At 34.1% G+C, this 14,412-nt stretch overlaps 2 protein-coding genes across 2 annotated transcripts; one reads left to right on the top strand and one right to left on the bottom strand.

Moving 5' to 3' along the window:
• Positions 1 to 2,054: 2,054 nt before the first annotated feature.
• On the bottom strand, positions 2,055 to 10,290 carry LOC128552236 (uncharacterized). The gene is made up of 4 exons (XM_053533268.1): positions 10,285 to 10,290; positions 8,800 to 8,900; positions 7,896 to 8,095; positions 2,055 to 7,505 (listed from the first exon to the last, which is right to left on the bottom strand). The coding sequence occupies exons 1-4, from the start codon at positions 10,288 to 10,290 to the stop codon at positions 7,234 to 7,236; spliced, it is 579 nt and encodes a 192-aa protein (XP_053389243.1). The 3' UTR covers positions 2,055 to 7,233.
• Positions 10,291 to 10,639: 349 nt separating this feature from the next.
• On the top strand, positions 10,640 to 12,993 carry LOC128552238 (uncharacterized). The gene is made up of 2 exons (XM_053533269.1): positions 10,640 to 11,207; positions 12,714 to 12,993. The coding sequence occupies exons 1-2, from the start codon at positions 10,745 to 10,747 to the stop codon at positions 12,863 to 12,865; spliced, it is 615 nt and encodes a 204-aa protein (XP_053389244.1). The 5' UTR covers positions 10,640 to 10,744; the 3' UTR covers positions 12,866 to 12,993.
• The last annotated feature ends 1,419 nt before the right edge of the window (positions 12,994 to 14,412 follow it).

The raw sequence follows: 14,412 nt of genomic DNA, 5'->3' as shown, positions 1-14,412 counted from the left end.
TTGTGTGAAGGGGATTAGGAAAGTTGGTGCGCACAAGATTGTGTCTACAGACAAACGGACAGACGACCAGACAGAAAATCTGAAACCATATACCCCCCTTACAACTTTGCCGGTGGTGGGTGTGGGGCAACTTTGCGGGGGGAGGGGTACAAAAACAGAAAGGATTGAATATCTTATCTTAGGATTGATTAAGCTGGATTATTATCATAATGCACAATACTATAACCGTATAACGCGGGCTATATCGGGTACAAAATGATGTTTACGATTTCAACTAAAAACATATTTTGCGATTATAATATCAGGGAATTTGTCTGTTGTTCATTTCTAGATCTTACTTTTTGCAAGTATTCAATAAGAACACCTCGAAGTTAACTTATTTCCTGCCAATCTGTTAGTTTTTTACTAACGAGAAACCTGCATTGACATTTAATAATGTTCGTTTCTTGAAAGTCTTACGAAAATAATAATTTTATCCGATTCGAAGGTCCTTTACGATATACGATTGTTAAAGTCTTTGAAGAACATACATTAAAAGAAAACAGTCTTTTTTATGTTTTGTTCAGTATATGTATGCATTTGACAAACGATGAAACAAGACTTACTAGTTAGTGTTATTGCAAGCTCCTTGGCGTCAACTCCTCAGCTTGAAAGAGGATGATCAAATTTGAAATATACATACTAACAGTTGGTTTACTTCATGTTACATTCATGCTTACTTACCCTACTTTGGCTAAGACAAGTATATGACAAGACATAAATGCACAAGGTGGAAGGTTTCTTGCGCTCAAGAAATGTTTCATCTGTGTTGCAATCCCGGAGCTTCCTACACTTTGGCTCCTTCTAAACGTCACCTTGTCACAGACTAAAACTAAATCTTTGAAACGTATTCAAATATGATAGGTACCGATTTCTTGAAGGTGAAGGTTTCAACTCTTGATATGTAGACTGAACGAATATGACGGTAAGTTCCCCCAGGCGCGCCAAACATAAACACCCACATTGAATACCCAGCGAAATTCCCGAAGACAATTTGTAGACAATATTCAAGAACACTGTCTATCCCAGGTAATCAATATCCCGACAAGACAAAGCAAACCTCTTGGTCTTTTCACAAATAGCAAAATAAAATATAAAATGTCTCCAAAGTGGTTCGTTTACTTTAGACTCGAGCATAAAAAGGAAATCACTAAATCGTCGTTTCTTAGACAAATAATTATCTCCTACTGAATCCCTGCGCTCCATAAAATCCTCCCCAATCCAACTTTTTCAGTACATGTATAATATATACCTACCGGTATCTCCTAGAACACTGACTCTCCTTTACATGGACCTTCCCATTATATATCATATTTCCTTGCAGACTGTTAACGAACAAAGGGGAAAAACACTTGAAATGAATGTGCAGAAACAATCCCTTACTTTTTGTAAATATGCGACTTTGTATATACACTACCTAATTTTGTAAACTTTGTCTCAACTACCACCTGTCAATACTTTCTGTATCGAGTCTGAACAGTGTCAAAAACAGGTAAATAGGAAATATCAAAACATACATTTTTTTTTTGGGGGGGGGGGGGGGGGGGGGGGGGGGGTAACGTAACACAATTATAGATCATATGGGGCCTTCCATGGGTGGAGACCAAAGGTTCCGCTCCGTGCACTATTTCGTCACGGGCGGGCACCTGGGTAGAACTATCGACATTCATGTGTAACATGACATTTAACTGAAGATACTTGTAAGCCAGCTGGATGACTTCCTCACATGAAGAATTCAACGCCACGAGTGAGGCTCAAACCAACATCGGTGATTCAAAGCAAGCGATCTTAACCACACGGCCACGGAGGCACCCGTTGGTTTACTGGTAAACTATTTTGCTCTATGTAAATCACATACATGTTTTGTTATATAAGGTTCATTTTAATCTGGAACATTATATTATAAAATTATAGAAACAGACAAGACAACATGACTGTGTTTTGTTAGTATCCAGTTTTATTTTATTATGTCTTTTTTTCAACGAAGACCATTCATACAAAGAACACAACATGACTGTGTTTTGTTAGTATCCAGTTTTATTTTATTATGTCTTTTTTTCAACGAAGACCATTCATACAAAGAACACAATTTCTCTTTACATAAATAACTGCAGTACATGTATGTAAAGAAAATAGCAAGATAATAACTTTGACATGCAAGTGGAAAGGAAGAAAAATTGATCAGTGTGGCTATTGGCTTGTGTGGAAAGCAGATTACTATAATAGATTATTAGTTATCAATAGGAAATATTAACTTCATTGTTCCTAAATCAAATTAGTGCATTTGCATTAAACAATATATTTTCTCGACAAAACGTCAGGTAGGAACTTTGACTAAAACATTAGCATTTTGTATGATTCCGAGAATAGTTTATGCCAAATTAGAGTTTTAACATGATTGGTAAATTACAATAAAAACAGCTTGCACAAGTCGAAAATGGAGGAATCACCACCAAAATATTCATACTAAAGTGTAAAGTACATACATTGGTAACACAGTTCCTCTTCAAGGACAATCAGTTTACTGACAAACTGAATAAACCAAAAGTTTTTTTTTTAAATACATACATGAAAAGATTTATTTAGAACACAATCTGTCTACTAAGGCCAGTATTTGAACACGTTGTACATAATGTAGTGATTACTAATTAGGGCAAATGATCATTAAGTATATAATGAGGTATTGCCTTATAGAGAGAAGCAAAACTTGATTAAGTTGAAAGTACAATAACTACTTATCAGTAACAGAATGAAACATTGCATATTACATTATGAATCTTGATTGGAATAGTCTTAAAGACAATAATTACTATCATGAAAGAGAATGTAAAAAGTATTGCAAAACAGAATTGGTATTTGATAAGGATATTTGATGGTAGGTAGCACATACAACTGATAGATATTAGTAAAAATTTCTTTGTCACTTGACTGTTCACAACCAGGAAGTAGCATGCTATTTAACTGATGATACCTGTAAGCACATCAGTTATTATAAGTGTTTGATCAGTGTCATATGGTGGACAAAACGCTCAGTGGTTTGCACACTGGCCTTCCAATCCTGAGGTCAGGGGTTCCCGGCAGCTACTCGGGAACTTTCAGAAACACTTTTCAGTGTTTCCCACCCAACTAGAGGTGTACTGGTCAGGAACCCAGGCAATCCTTGCATGTATCAGTGCTATACACTGGGCATGTTAAAAAACCAGGCTGTCTATTTGCAACGAGCTAGGCTAAGTTAGCCGGACAAGCCTGTATCTGATTTCTGATCTCTCTGTTGTGGGGGCTTTGTCTCACTCTGTCCCTCTGGTCAGATTGCTCTGTGTCTGTACTAGTAGAGGATGAATTATGCACCCTGTGTGGCTGCATTTGAACTATGTAAAGCGCCTTTGAACGTGAAATTGATCATGAAAAGGGCGCTATATAAATCTGGTATAATAATAATAATAATTCAGGCGATTTCAAATTCCTCTTGTGTAAATATTAAAATTAATCTCAATATGCAGGGATGTTACAATTGGTGTTTTATATGATTTAATTTCATAGCTCTAGATTATACAATAACTGAAAATTAAGAATCCTATTTATATATATATTTTTTTTTTCTTCCTTATTTCGTTGGCATGTCAAACGGAGAATTTATCATAAAAGAATGTGGAATGCTGCAAAGCGTCATAATTACTGGATTTCATAAAATATCTCATTCATACAATAAATAACCTATATTGTAAGCAATAAACTAATTCATAAATTGCTAAATAAACTCTTCATATATACACAACAGTCGAGTAGGCCTGTACATATTACTGTTCTATAATACAGCTACATGTACAAAATATGTACATCACACGGATATGTACAAGGATGGTCATCCTGATGAATTGCAAAACCAAAATGAGTTTATACAAATAAAAAATCATACTTCCTGTGTATATTTGAGCCGTGCCATGAGAAAACCAACACAGTGCATTTGTGACCAGCATTGATCCAAACCAGCCTGGGCATCCGTGCAGTCTGGTCAGGATCCATGCTGTTCGCTAATAAGTCCTTTAATTGCAATAGGCTTTGAAAGCGAACAGCATGGATCCTGGTTGCAAATGCACTAGGTTGGTTTTCTCATGGTGCGGCTCATTTTCTGTATGGTTACTAATTATAGACTTTGGCACCACACAAATACATCACAGTGTATCTTAGAGAGAGAAAGTTCACCTATCTAAATTACATTTCAAGCCAGACAGTGAAGCTACTGTATAGAAGTTATTGCAAGCAATACCTAATGTGGCTTCTAGTTGTGCATGTAAATTTCTAAAACTGAAAAAAAAACTTTGCCATAAGTTCAATCTAGTATCTTTTTCATTCAAACAAGTTAAATGCAGCAAAAACAATACTTTCCAGTTTTGCTCTTGTCAGTAATTTGGCCTTCATCTTGAATGTTACTAAATACAGGTGAAATTCAATATGTCAAACTCACTTATCTCAAAATTCCTGTTATTTTGAAGCCTATTTCAAGTCCTATCCGTAAACCAAATACACAAAAATATCATTTTAAGTCGAATTTCGGTTATCTTGAAGTAAAACGCTTAATCCTTGGTCATCCAGAAACCTAGTTTCAACTGCAAGGGTTTCCTCAAAAATGTTCTATTAAACTTGAGAACAAATCAAAACATAATCCTTAACAACCTGTAAAACCAGCATTAATTTAGCACCTTAAATGATCCAAATATTGCATAAAATAAAGTTTTATTTCCAGGAATAATATGACATCTCAGAACAGAAATACTGACAACAGGCACATACAAACCTGCTTGTTAATGAAAAGACAATATTGAAATTTTATGCAGCTAACAGAGAACAGTTGACATTTTGATACAAGCACTGGTCTGAATCACACAGTCTCCAAGCTTTCTATAAAAGTTTTATTTTTGTGAACGATAGTCCCTAAAAAGGTGTGCAATTAACTCTTCACTTGAACTTGATATGATAGCACAATTGCTCTTGTATACATTAATGAAAAATAGTAAGTGGTAGTTTAGAGCAAAAAGTGTATACATGTATAATATAAACAAGAGGACCATGATGGTCCTGAATCGCTCACCTCTTCTCACATGATCCAGTTTTGAGTATGACGTCGTTTTTTCTATTATATGACATAGTGACCTAGTTTTTGAGCTCATGTGACCCAGTTTTGAACTTGACCTAGATATTATCAAGATAAAAATTCTGACCAATTTTCATGAAGATCCATTGAAAAATATGGTCTCTAGAGAGGTCACAAGGTTTTTCTATTATTTGACCTATTGACCTAGTTTTTTAAGGCACGTGACCCAGTTTCAAACTTGACCTAGATATCATCAAGGTGAACATTCAGACCAACTTTCATACAGATCCCATGAAAAATATGGCCTTTAGAGAGGTCACAAGGTTTTTCTATTATTTGACCTACTGACCTAGTTTTTGAAGGCAGTGACCCAGTTTCGAACTTGACCTAGATATCATCAAGGTGAACGTTCTGACCAATTTTCATAAAGATCTTGTGAAATATATGGCCTCTAGAGAGGTCACAAGGTTTTTCTATTTTTAGACCTACTGACCTAGTTTTTGACCGCACGTGACCCAGTTTCGAACTTGACCCAGATATCATCAAGATGAACATTCAGACCAACTTTCATACAGATCCCATGAAAAATATGGCCTTTAGAGAGGTCACAATGTTTTTCTATTATTTGACCTACTGACCTAGTTTTTGAAGGCACGTGACCCAGTTTCGAACTTGACCTAGATATCATCAAGGTGAACGTTCTGACCAATTTTCATGAAGATCTTGTGAAATATATGGCCTCTAGAGAGGTCACAAGGTTTTTCTATTTTTAGATCTACTGACCTAGTTTTTGAAGGCACGTGACCCAGTTTCGAACTTAACCTAGATATCATCAAGGTGAACACTCTGACCAATTTTCATGAAGATCCATTGAAAATAATGGCCTCTAGAGAGGTCACAAGGTTTTTCTATTTTTAGACCTACTGACCTAGTTTTTGATGGCACGTGACCCAGTTTCGAATTTGACCAAGATATCATCAAGGTGAACATTCTGACCAAATTTCATAAAGATCCCATGAAAAATGTGACCTCTAGAGTGGTCACAAGCAAAAGTTTACGGACGGACGGACGACGGACACCGCGCGATCACAAAAGCTCACCTTGTCACTTTGTGACAGGTGAGCTAAAAATGGAAAAAATCCAAAAATGCAGACATAAAATAAAACATTTCATTGCAGAAAAATAAATAGAAAATGCACAACCCATGTTTTGATCAAATGCAGTTAGTGTATAAATATTTGTTCAATGGAAATATCTCTATAAAATACAAAGCAAAAATTAGGTACAAGCAGCAGGTAAAGGAGTGCGTATCTGGTTAAATAATCAGAGAATGGGCAACACATAGATTCCGCATAACATGGTTTCTCCTTATTCTAAACTTTTTCATTTCCCATTTCAGAAAATGTTAAACACTAAAAAGTAACTATCTTGGACATAACTTGGTTAAGACTGATGTATAGGAACATAGATCAAGGAGTCACAAGTCATGCTTCACAATGAAAGTTTTGGTTTCCATGTGCTACGTGGTGCATTCTGGGTATATTTGATTTGCATCTCTGAGAAAAATGTGTAGGCGTGTATATGCCTATAAATGATCAAATGATGTCTTTGAACTGTTGAATGTATGTCTCGTATTTAACACTATGTAAGAAAACTTGGCAGCTGAATTTACTAACATCAGTGAGGTGAAGAAACTGGAAATTCATGCAAGAAAACAAGAAGGTCATGTTGGCCCTAGATCCCTCACCTGAGTCTCAACAGTTTTGATAGGGGATCGCACATGGACATTATTCTTCAATTAGGGCAGTGTTTTCTGACAGGAAGATTTTTTAAGTTTCCTCTAAATACACATACGAAACACTAAATTCATATAGCAGAAAATGACTACAAGCTCTGGAGGCCAAGTTTTTGACAAACTTTAAAAGCTCACCATAAACACCTTGTGCTCTGGTGAACTAAAAATTTAAAGTTAACTTTGAGAGTCATGTCATCAAATTCTCCTAATATGTAGCTAGTGGGTTTTTTTTGCATGAATATAAATGAAATCTGGAAATAAAAACATCATAGGACCATTCCCCCTCTGTGATAAAATATTGTGTATATTATGCATCAGTACTTGTTTTTGAAAAATTAAATGACTTGAAGTTATCTAGCATAGACCTAGGCCTTGGTCGTTCTTCAAGATTTAAATGTCTTGGTCTTAATACAACTGAAGATCTTGCAGACACCTGGCTCCTAGGGGTCACTGAGTCTTTATTTTTATCCCCTTCCTGGGCCTCAGGTTTGCCCGTAATGAGAGACACTGAAGATCTACTGGCTCGAATTATTTCCATTATCATAGTTTTACAATCACAACATATGCTCATCTGAGGTCCTGTAAAATACGGAAACAATATTTGTTCAAATATCAATTACTTATGCTATAAAAACAAATAATCACTACGAAATATCAGCAAAATATGTAATGTTTTATTACAACCATTGCACATGACATTGTGTAAATATCACAATTCCTCCAGAAAGTGCACTTGTTATATCAGGAAATTTAAAATATCTCGAAGTATCAAAACTGTTAATTTACCTTTCTTGTAAACCATGCAAGTTTTTAAAATATAAACGTAGAATAAAACCTCCTAACAATAAAAACCCTTAAAGATTTCATCCAGCCTTGCTCATTCATCATTCAAAGAAAAAGCAATCTAACAGATGTGCTTATAAGTTTCAAGTTAATTGAAAAGTCAAGGCCTTATGGGCATCTATATACCTTTCAACAATGCCTTGTTAGGAGGTGGCCTTGACCCTACACCAACACCAATGGTATGTGACCTCTGTAGAGACTTTCTCCTAGTGGCTGTTTTATTCTCCTCTGATACTGGAGTGTCTGGTTCCTCAGCTGTTTTATTATTGCTGTCTGTCTCAGCAAGCTTTCTGTTGGTGACAGGGCTATGTGGAACGGAACCAGTGCTGTAAATGTTTAAAACCAATTGTAGATATTTGACTGACCAACTAATAGCTTACAGAAAACTTATATTCCGCGACATACTTCCAGTAATCAAGGTTTATGGGCTTAAAATATGTATATATTTGGGAAACTTCTCAAGAGTTTCAGAATACTGTGAAATGATTTAATTTCATATGAATGAGATTTCGTGGTTTTGGCCAAAACTTACAGGCTGTCAAAATGTATATTGTATGTACAATGCATTTTAGAATGTTATCAGAATGAATACCATTCATATGCTATGGCTTTTCAAGTATGTTTTTGTTTTAAAAGAACAGGACAAAGTGTAAAAGTAACCACAGAAATGTTACAAAAAACAACTATCATTCACTTTGGGTTACCTCAACACAGCTATCTTCTATTATAATAATGAATGAGTCTCTTTTCTTTGACTGTTTTGACTTTTAAGGCAATGTAATTTTTCTTATGATTTATATTAATCCTGAGCTACACAACTGAATTAGAAACAAAATGCATATTTACCTTTCATAGACTTTAAGGGCTTCTAGCACTTCTGGACTTAAAGGAACAGGACTGAGAGTATACACAGGGATCTTCTCAAAATATATATTTACCTTTCATAGACTTTGAGAGCTTCTAGCACTTCTGGACTTAAAGGAACAGGACTGAGTGTATACACAGGGATCTTCTCAAAATGTATATTTACCTTTCATAGACTTTGAGAGCTTCTAGCACTTCTGGACTTAAAGGAACAGGACTGAGAGTATACACAGGGATCTTCTCAAAATGTTCTGTAGGAACACTCATCTGAAATAATCAACAGCATATCTCATACATAAATCTGTTTTAATCCTATCATTCCTTGAATTGACTTCAACATAATTATTTATCATAAATAATCCAGCTTATTTCTGCATCAGCTTTTTATGTTCCATAAATGTGTGGACAGAGCATGGATGCCCTCTCTATGTGATGTAACAACATGGAAGTTTGAGTCCGGTACTGGAACTTTGACAATAGAACACATAATATTAACTTATAGACAAAGAACTACCATTAATGTTTATTTCATCTTTATATAAATTACTAAATGTCAAAATCCCTTGTTATGGTGAAATTTTGTACCAAGTTATTTGAATATCCTTCTGTGTATATAAAACTTAAAGACCAGACAAGAAAATGGTTTAACATCTCTGACTTCTATTCAAGCAGGATCTTGCCCTTTGAGCTATGACATCAGTATTGTCCTGTTCTAATGAAAACAAACACGATTGTTCTTAAACCGTGTCTATGTACAACTACATACAGGACTTTTTATTTTAAAACTTCTACTGTTTTAGTGGGTTCATATACATCTTCAAGTGACAAGTGTTTCCTTTCAAAAAACAATGCTGTAACACGAATTTAGACAGAAATGCCGATACATTTAATGAAAACTTGTGAAATCCAAGTTAAATCCATAAACAGCGATGATCTGAGATTTAATAAAAAAATATATCAAAATCAAAGTTTCTTCTCAATAAAAAACAATGTGTTTCTTTAATGATTCGAAGGGTGTATCTGAGTTTGTGTGTGTGTATATTCTGGTTCAACGTCTTTTTCAATGAATTTTCAGTGATATAAATGACACTATGACAGTGTTTATTTATCTCAGACATTAGATATAGCAATTCCGTTTATGTTCAAGTATTGATTAATTTGGAGGTCGTGATCTCTAGAAATATGAGAGATTGGTGCTGATTGTGCTTTATTATTCGTAATACTTCTGTTGTGTGCACAGCAATTCTTTCAGCAATTGTATTGGTGTTTTTCTTTTTCAAATAAAATCTTCAAAATGGAATTAATATTTTGGGTTAATTTTATGAGAGAAGAAAACGATAGTTCTACATGTATTTTATACGCGATATTAGTAATAAAATTGGAAATACACCCGACCAATTTAATTGATATCGCAACTTGGATAGAAAAAAAATAATCAACTGAAAAGTTCATTCCAGTAAATAAATAAGACCGACAAAAAATGTCATAAAGACTGCAATATCCGCGACAAAATGCTGTTGTATTTGGGGGAAATTGGCATAAAAGGCTTAATGTATACGGTTGTAAATATTTTTGTCACCACATAAAATGTTTAAATACATATCTCAGATATTATTGCATAAAGTGTACGAAAAACCATAAAGACACTTACTATCATATTTCGTTATCTTTTACATCATAATTAATTGTTTAAAATTGAAGTTGCTGGTAAGAGAAAGAACTTCAAAAGAGGAAAACATAAGTTTTGTGATCCTTAATTGTAAAGTTGAAAGTAAGGAAACTAAAGCAAATGGAGCATGTCGGGAATGTAAAGAGTACATGTGTACTATGTGCTTTCGGCATCATCTGAAGGGTAAATTGGGTATAATCTATGTATTACTTCCAACAGACGACATGTCTTCAATGCCATTTGATAGCAATACAGAATACATAGAAAAAGTGAGAAGCACGATAACGAACCCATAAAATCCTATTGTCGTTTACATGGTAGTGTAGGGCATGGCGACTGTATAGTATTAGGACATTCAGCCTGTAGGCCGGAGTATATCAAAGACATAGCGAAGTCATTTCCTTATGAAGAACAATTCGAAAAATTGATGGCGAAACTGTAAATGTTTAAATCGTATAATACAGCCAATGAAATAGCCATTCAAAAGAATAGGGAAGAAATGAAACAAATGAATGAAAAAGTGATAAAAGAAATTCAACAATTTAGATCAGATATAAATAAATATTTGGATAATGTAGAAGCTAACGTCTTATCTGATGTGAGAAAATTAACCTTAGAAAACACACAAATACAGAGAAAGCTCGAGAAAGACGTTCAATCGTTGACATCTGAAATCGAAGAAGTAAAGCAGAAGTTAAACACGCAGCTGCATGGAGGAAATGCATTGTTTATCAATGCAGTTAGCTGTAAGTCTAAACTGAATGACATTGAGAAAGTGCATACGCGAATAAAGCAAGAGCATTCTTTGAAAAGATTTGAATTTGTTCCTGACAAGACAGTCTCTGGAATATTACAAGCTGCACAAAAGTTTGGGAGTCTGAAGATTGATTCCGGTCTCGATACAAGTAAGCAACATGCTATCAGGTACAGTACAGCATGATAAAATATAATTTAATTTTGCATTGGATAAATCATAAGCACATGTATAACAAGAACATCACATCAGTCACACTATTTATTGTTTTGTACTTGTACATCATTCAAATATGTACTAGCAGGTTTTTTTTATTTTTTATTTCTCAAAAGTAGGTTATAGCATATAGCATATAATATGTGAAATATTATATAAGTAGGTGATAACATACTGAGTTGTTTGAAAAATTTGCATAATCCAAGACTTGTGCCCTGACCCTTGCCATGTTAGATTTCTTTAAAGAATTTGTCTGTCCTTCAGTTCGGACAGTACCATCGAGTGATTAAAGGATGTTTACCAAAAGATACTGACCGATAGGCGAAACAGCGCAGATCTTGATCAGACAGCACTGCTGTCCAGGCCAGTCAAGATCTACACTGGTCTCAAAGTCAGAACCAATTGTGTCAAACAAAACAAGGGTCAAAGCAATACCATAATATAATTACTATAGACTATTTAGCTAAATAAAGGGAATTAATTCCTACAAGCATAATACGCTAATCATAACACAGTTATTTATTGTTCTTGTTTGTAATACCTACTTCTTATAACCTTAATAAAATAACAAAAATAAAAGATACCAGATCGGCATGGTACCAGATACCAGAGCCTATGCCAGAAAGCTTGGGAAAAAAGGGGTGGGGGGGGGGGGGAGAAGGGACAAAAACAAAATAGGGTTTGGTGGTGCAGCACTGGGGATATTCAGAAACAAGCTGTACAGAAGAAAGATTAGTTGTCTAGTGAAAGCAGAGATAGACAATCACTCCATTTCATATTGAATTTGTTTAAATTGTTTTCTTTTTTAGCGTTAAAATGTTCAAGTTTCAATAGTATTTCCATTTGTGTTTTGAACAATTGAAAGCTTGGAAATATGTTTCTAGTTCGACATTGATATATAAAAAATTTCGCATTTAGTAATATATTCATTAATGCAATGCTAAATTTTTCGTTACCTAAAATAATATCTGTCTTTGACCATTCAGTGGAAATATTCGGAGAAGTTTCGTTTATCCATCTTTTGACCTCAGTCCAGTATAAGTTACTGTAACGGCAATCATAAAATAATTGTTTTAAAGTTTCAGTTTCTGTATTACAGAAAGAACATAACGAATCATTTCTTATACCCATTATTTGGAGAGAGTAATTTGTTGCAATGATTCTATGATTCAATCTAAATTGAAACCATTGCAACTTTGTATCTGTAGTTATTTACAATGAAAGGAAATTTATATATATATTTCCAGTTAAAAAGCGCATAGATTTTTCTACATATTTTTGTTTGACTATTAATTATTTTAACTAGCAGGTTAGTTAATCCAATGTTTGTTTGTTTGTGGGGAGTTTATTAAAAGATTTTGACACATTGAGGTATTATTATTTTTGCTTTAGAGTAAAACATGAAAAAGAAATTATTCATCTGTCATTTGTTTCGTTATAGGAGTAAAACCGTTCGAATTTGCTGTTGGTGCACGTGTACTTCGGGGCCCTGATTGGAATTGGGAAAATGAGTTGAATCGTCTAACCTTAAAAATTGAAGACGGTTTTGCAAATAAACATCATTTTCGTTTAAACGGTATAAATTGCAAATAATGATTTTTAAAGTTTTGAATTAAAGCTGTAATTTGTAAATACAAACATTATTTCTTTAGAATTGAGACAAGCAATATTTCATCTGATAAATTGTATACCTAGGGAGATTATCACTTGCATGTTATTTGTTTTCATATATCAGGAGAGTATTTAAAATTTTTATTTGAGGACGGTGGAGGACTAGGCACTGTGGCAGGATTTGATGATGGCTGGGCGCGTGTGACTTGGGACGCAGGCATATCGAATAATTACAGAATCGGACAAGAAGATGCCTTCGATCTTGAAATCGTTTAGAAACATGAAGTTTACATTATTTTTTAAGTGGAAACTCTACAGGTCGCTCAACACGATAGTATGTAAATATTGCTGACTCAGATTTGACAGAGCCTGTTCATTCCCTTCCCTCAAGCCCAAGGCTGAGCAGAACTCACATTAATTTTGCACACGCATTACAATTTAGAGTTTTCATACGGCGGATCAAGCCCAATGATTTACCTAAATTAAAAAGTGCTTATCTTTTATAAACATAAAGAAGTTTTCCACAGTTTCATCCAAACTTTCTGTTTTATGAGAATTATGACGACAGTCAGTTTCTCTTAAATCCTTATGTGATAGTTCTATCTCTTTAAAGTGATGGTTTCACTGATTTCGGTTTAATGATATTGCTTTAAAACGTTTTATGAAACACTGGTTAAAGAAATAATATGCGAAAGTACTGTATTATGTTTAAATTTATGATCATGAATTGATGGTCTAATATTCAGCTCATCTTGGAACATTAACTAGTAAAGGACTCATCACAGTTAGCCTTTTAGCTATGTTATTTGTTAGCTTTTAATATTGGTTTTCCGATACTTTAACATAATATTTCTGAAGCAGCTTAAATCAGTTTTGGACACAAGACCTATGGTGTCTTTCTTTATAATTATCTTGATAAAAACAAAACTAATCCAGTCAGACTAATGAACATAAAACAAATCTCTGGCAAAATGAATAATTGACGTATTGGCGGTATTTCAACAATTACAGTCGAAAACAAATAAAAATACAATAATTTTAGCCCGTTTCATCAATTTCAAACAGGATATTTTGAATTAGTGTATATTATCAAATTTGAAATTCATGAAAATCCAAGACCCTACAACTTGTTAAAACGAGTGAAAGAGACCTATAAATTCACCATAACAATAACGGATTGGACATGAAAGCTGTGGCCAAAACATTACATTTCCGCAAGTGAAATTTAAAACCTTTTATGTTACATGCATAATAAACAATATATTTCCATATTTTGACAATTCACTGAATCAAAATAAATATGCAGGTTTTAAACCATATTTCAATTCGATTTTCTTGCATTTCTGATGAAACAATAAAGTAAACATTTGTATTTTGTGACAGTAGGACAGCAATTAGGTGGTTGCTCCGTGATTTAATTACATACACATTGGTAGTGTACACGTACAATGACATCGAACTTAACTGTATTGAAAGTTTTGTAAGAATGTGATGATTCAAAAAACCTCATAACTTTACATCTCGGGATC

The sequence above is a fragment of the Mercenaria mercenaria genome, unplaced genomic scaffold, assembly GCF_021730395.1.
Source record: "Mercenaria mercenaria strain notata unplaced genomic scaffold, MADL_Memer_1 contig_2190, whole genome shotgun sequence".
NCBI classification, from domain to species: domain Eukaryota; kingdom Metazoa; phylum Mollusca; class Bivalvia; order Venerida; family Veneridae; genus Mercenaria; species Mercenaria mercenaria.
This window is presented reverse-complemented; position numbering and strand designations above follow the sequence as displayed.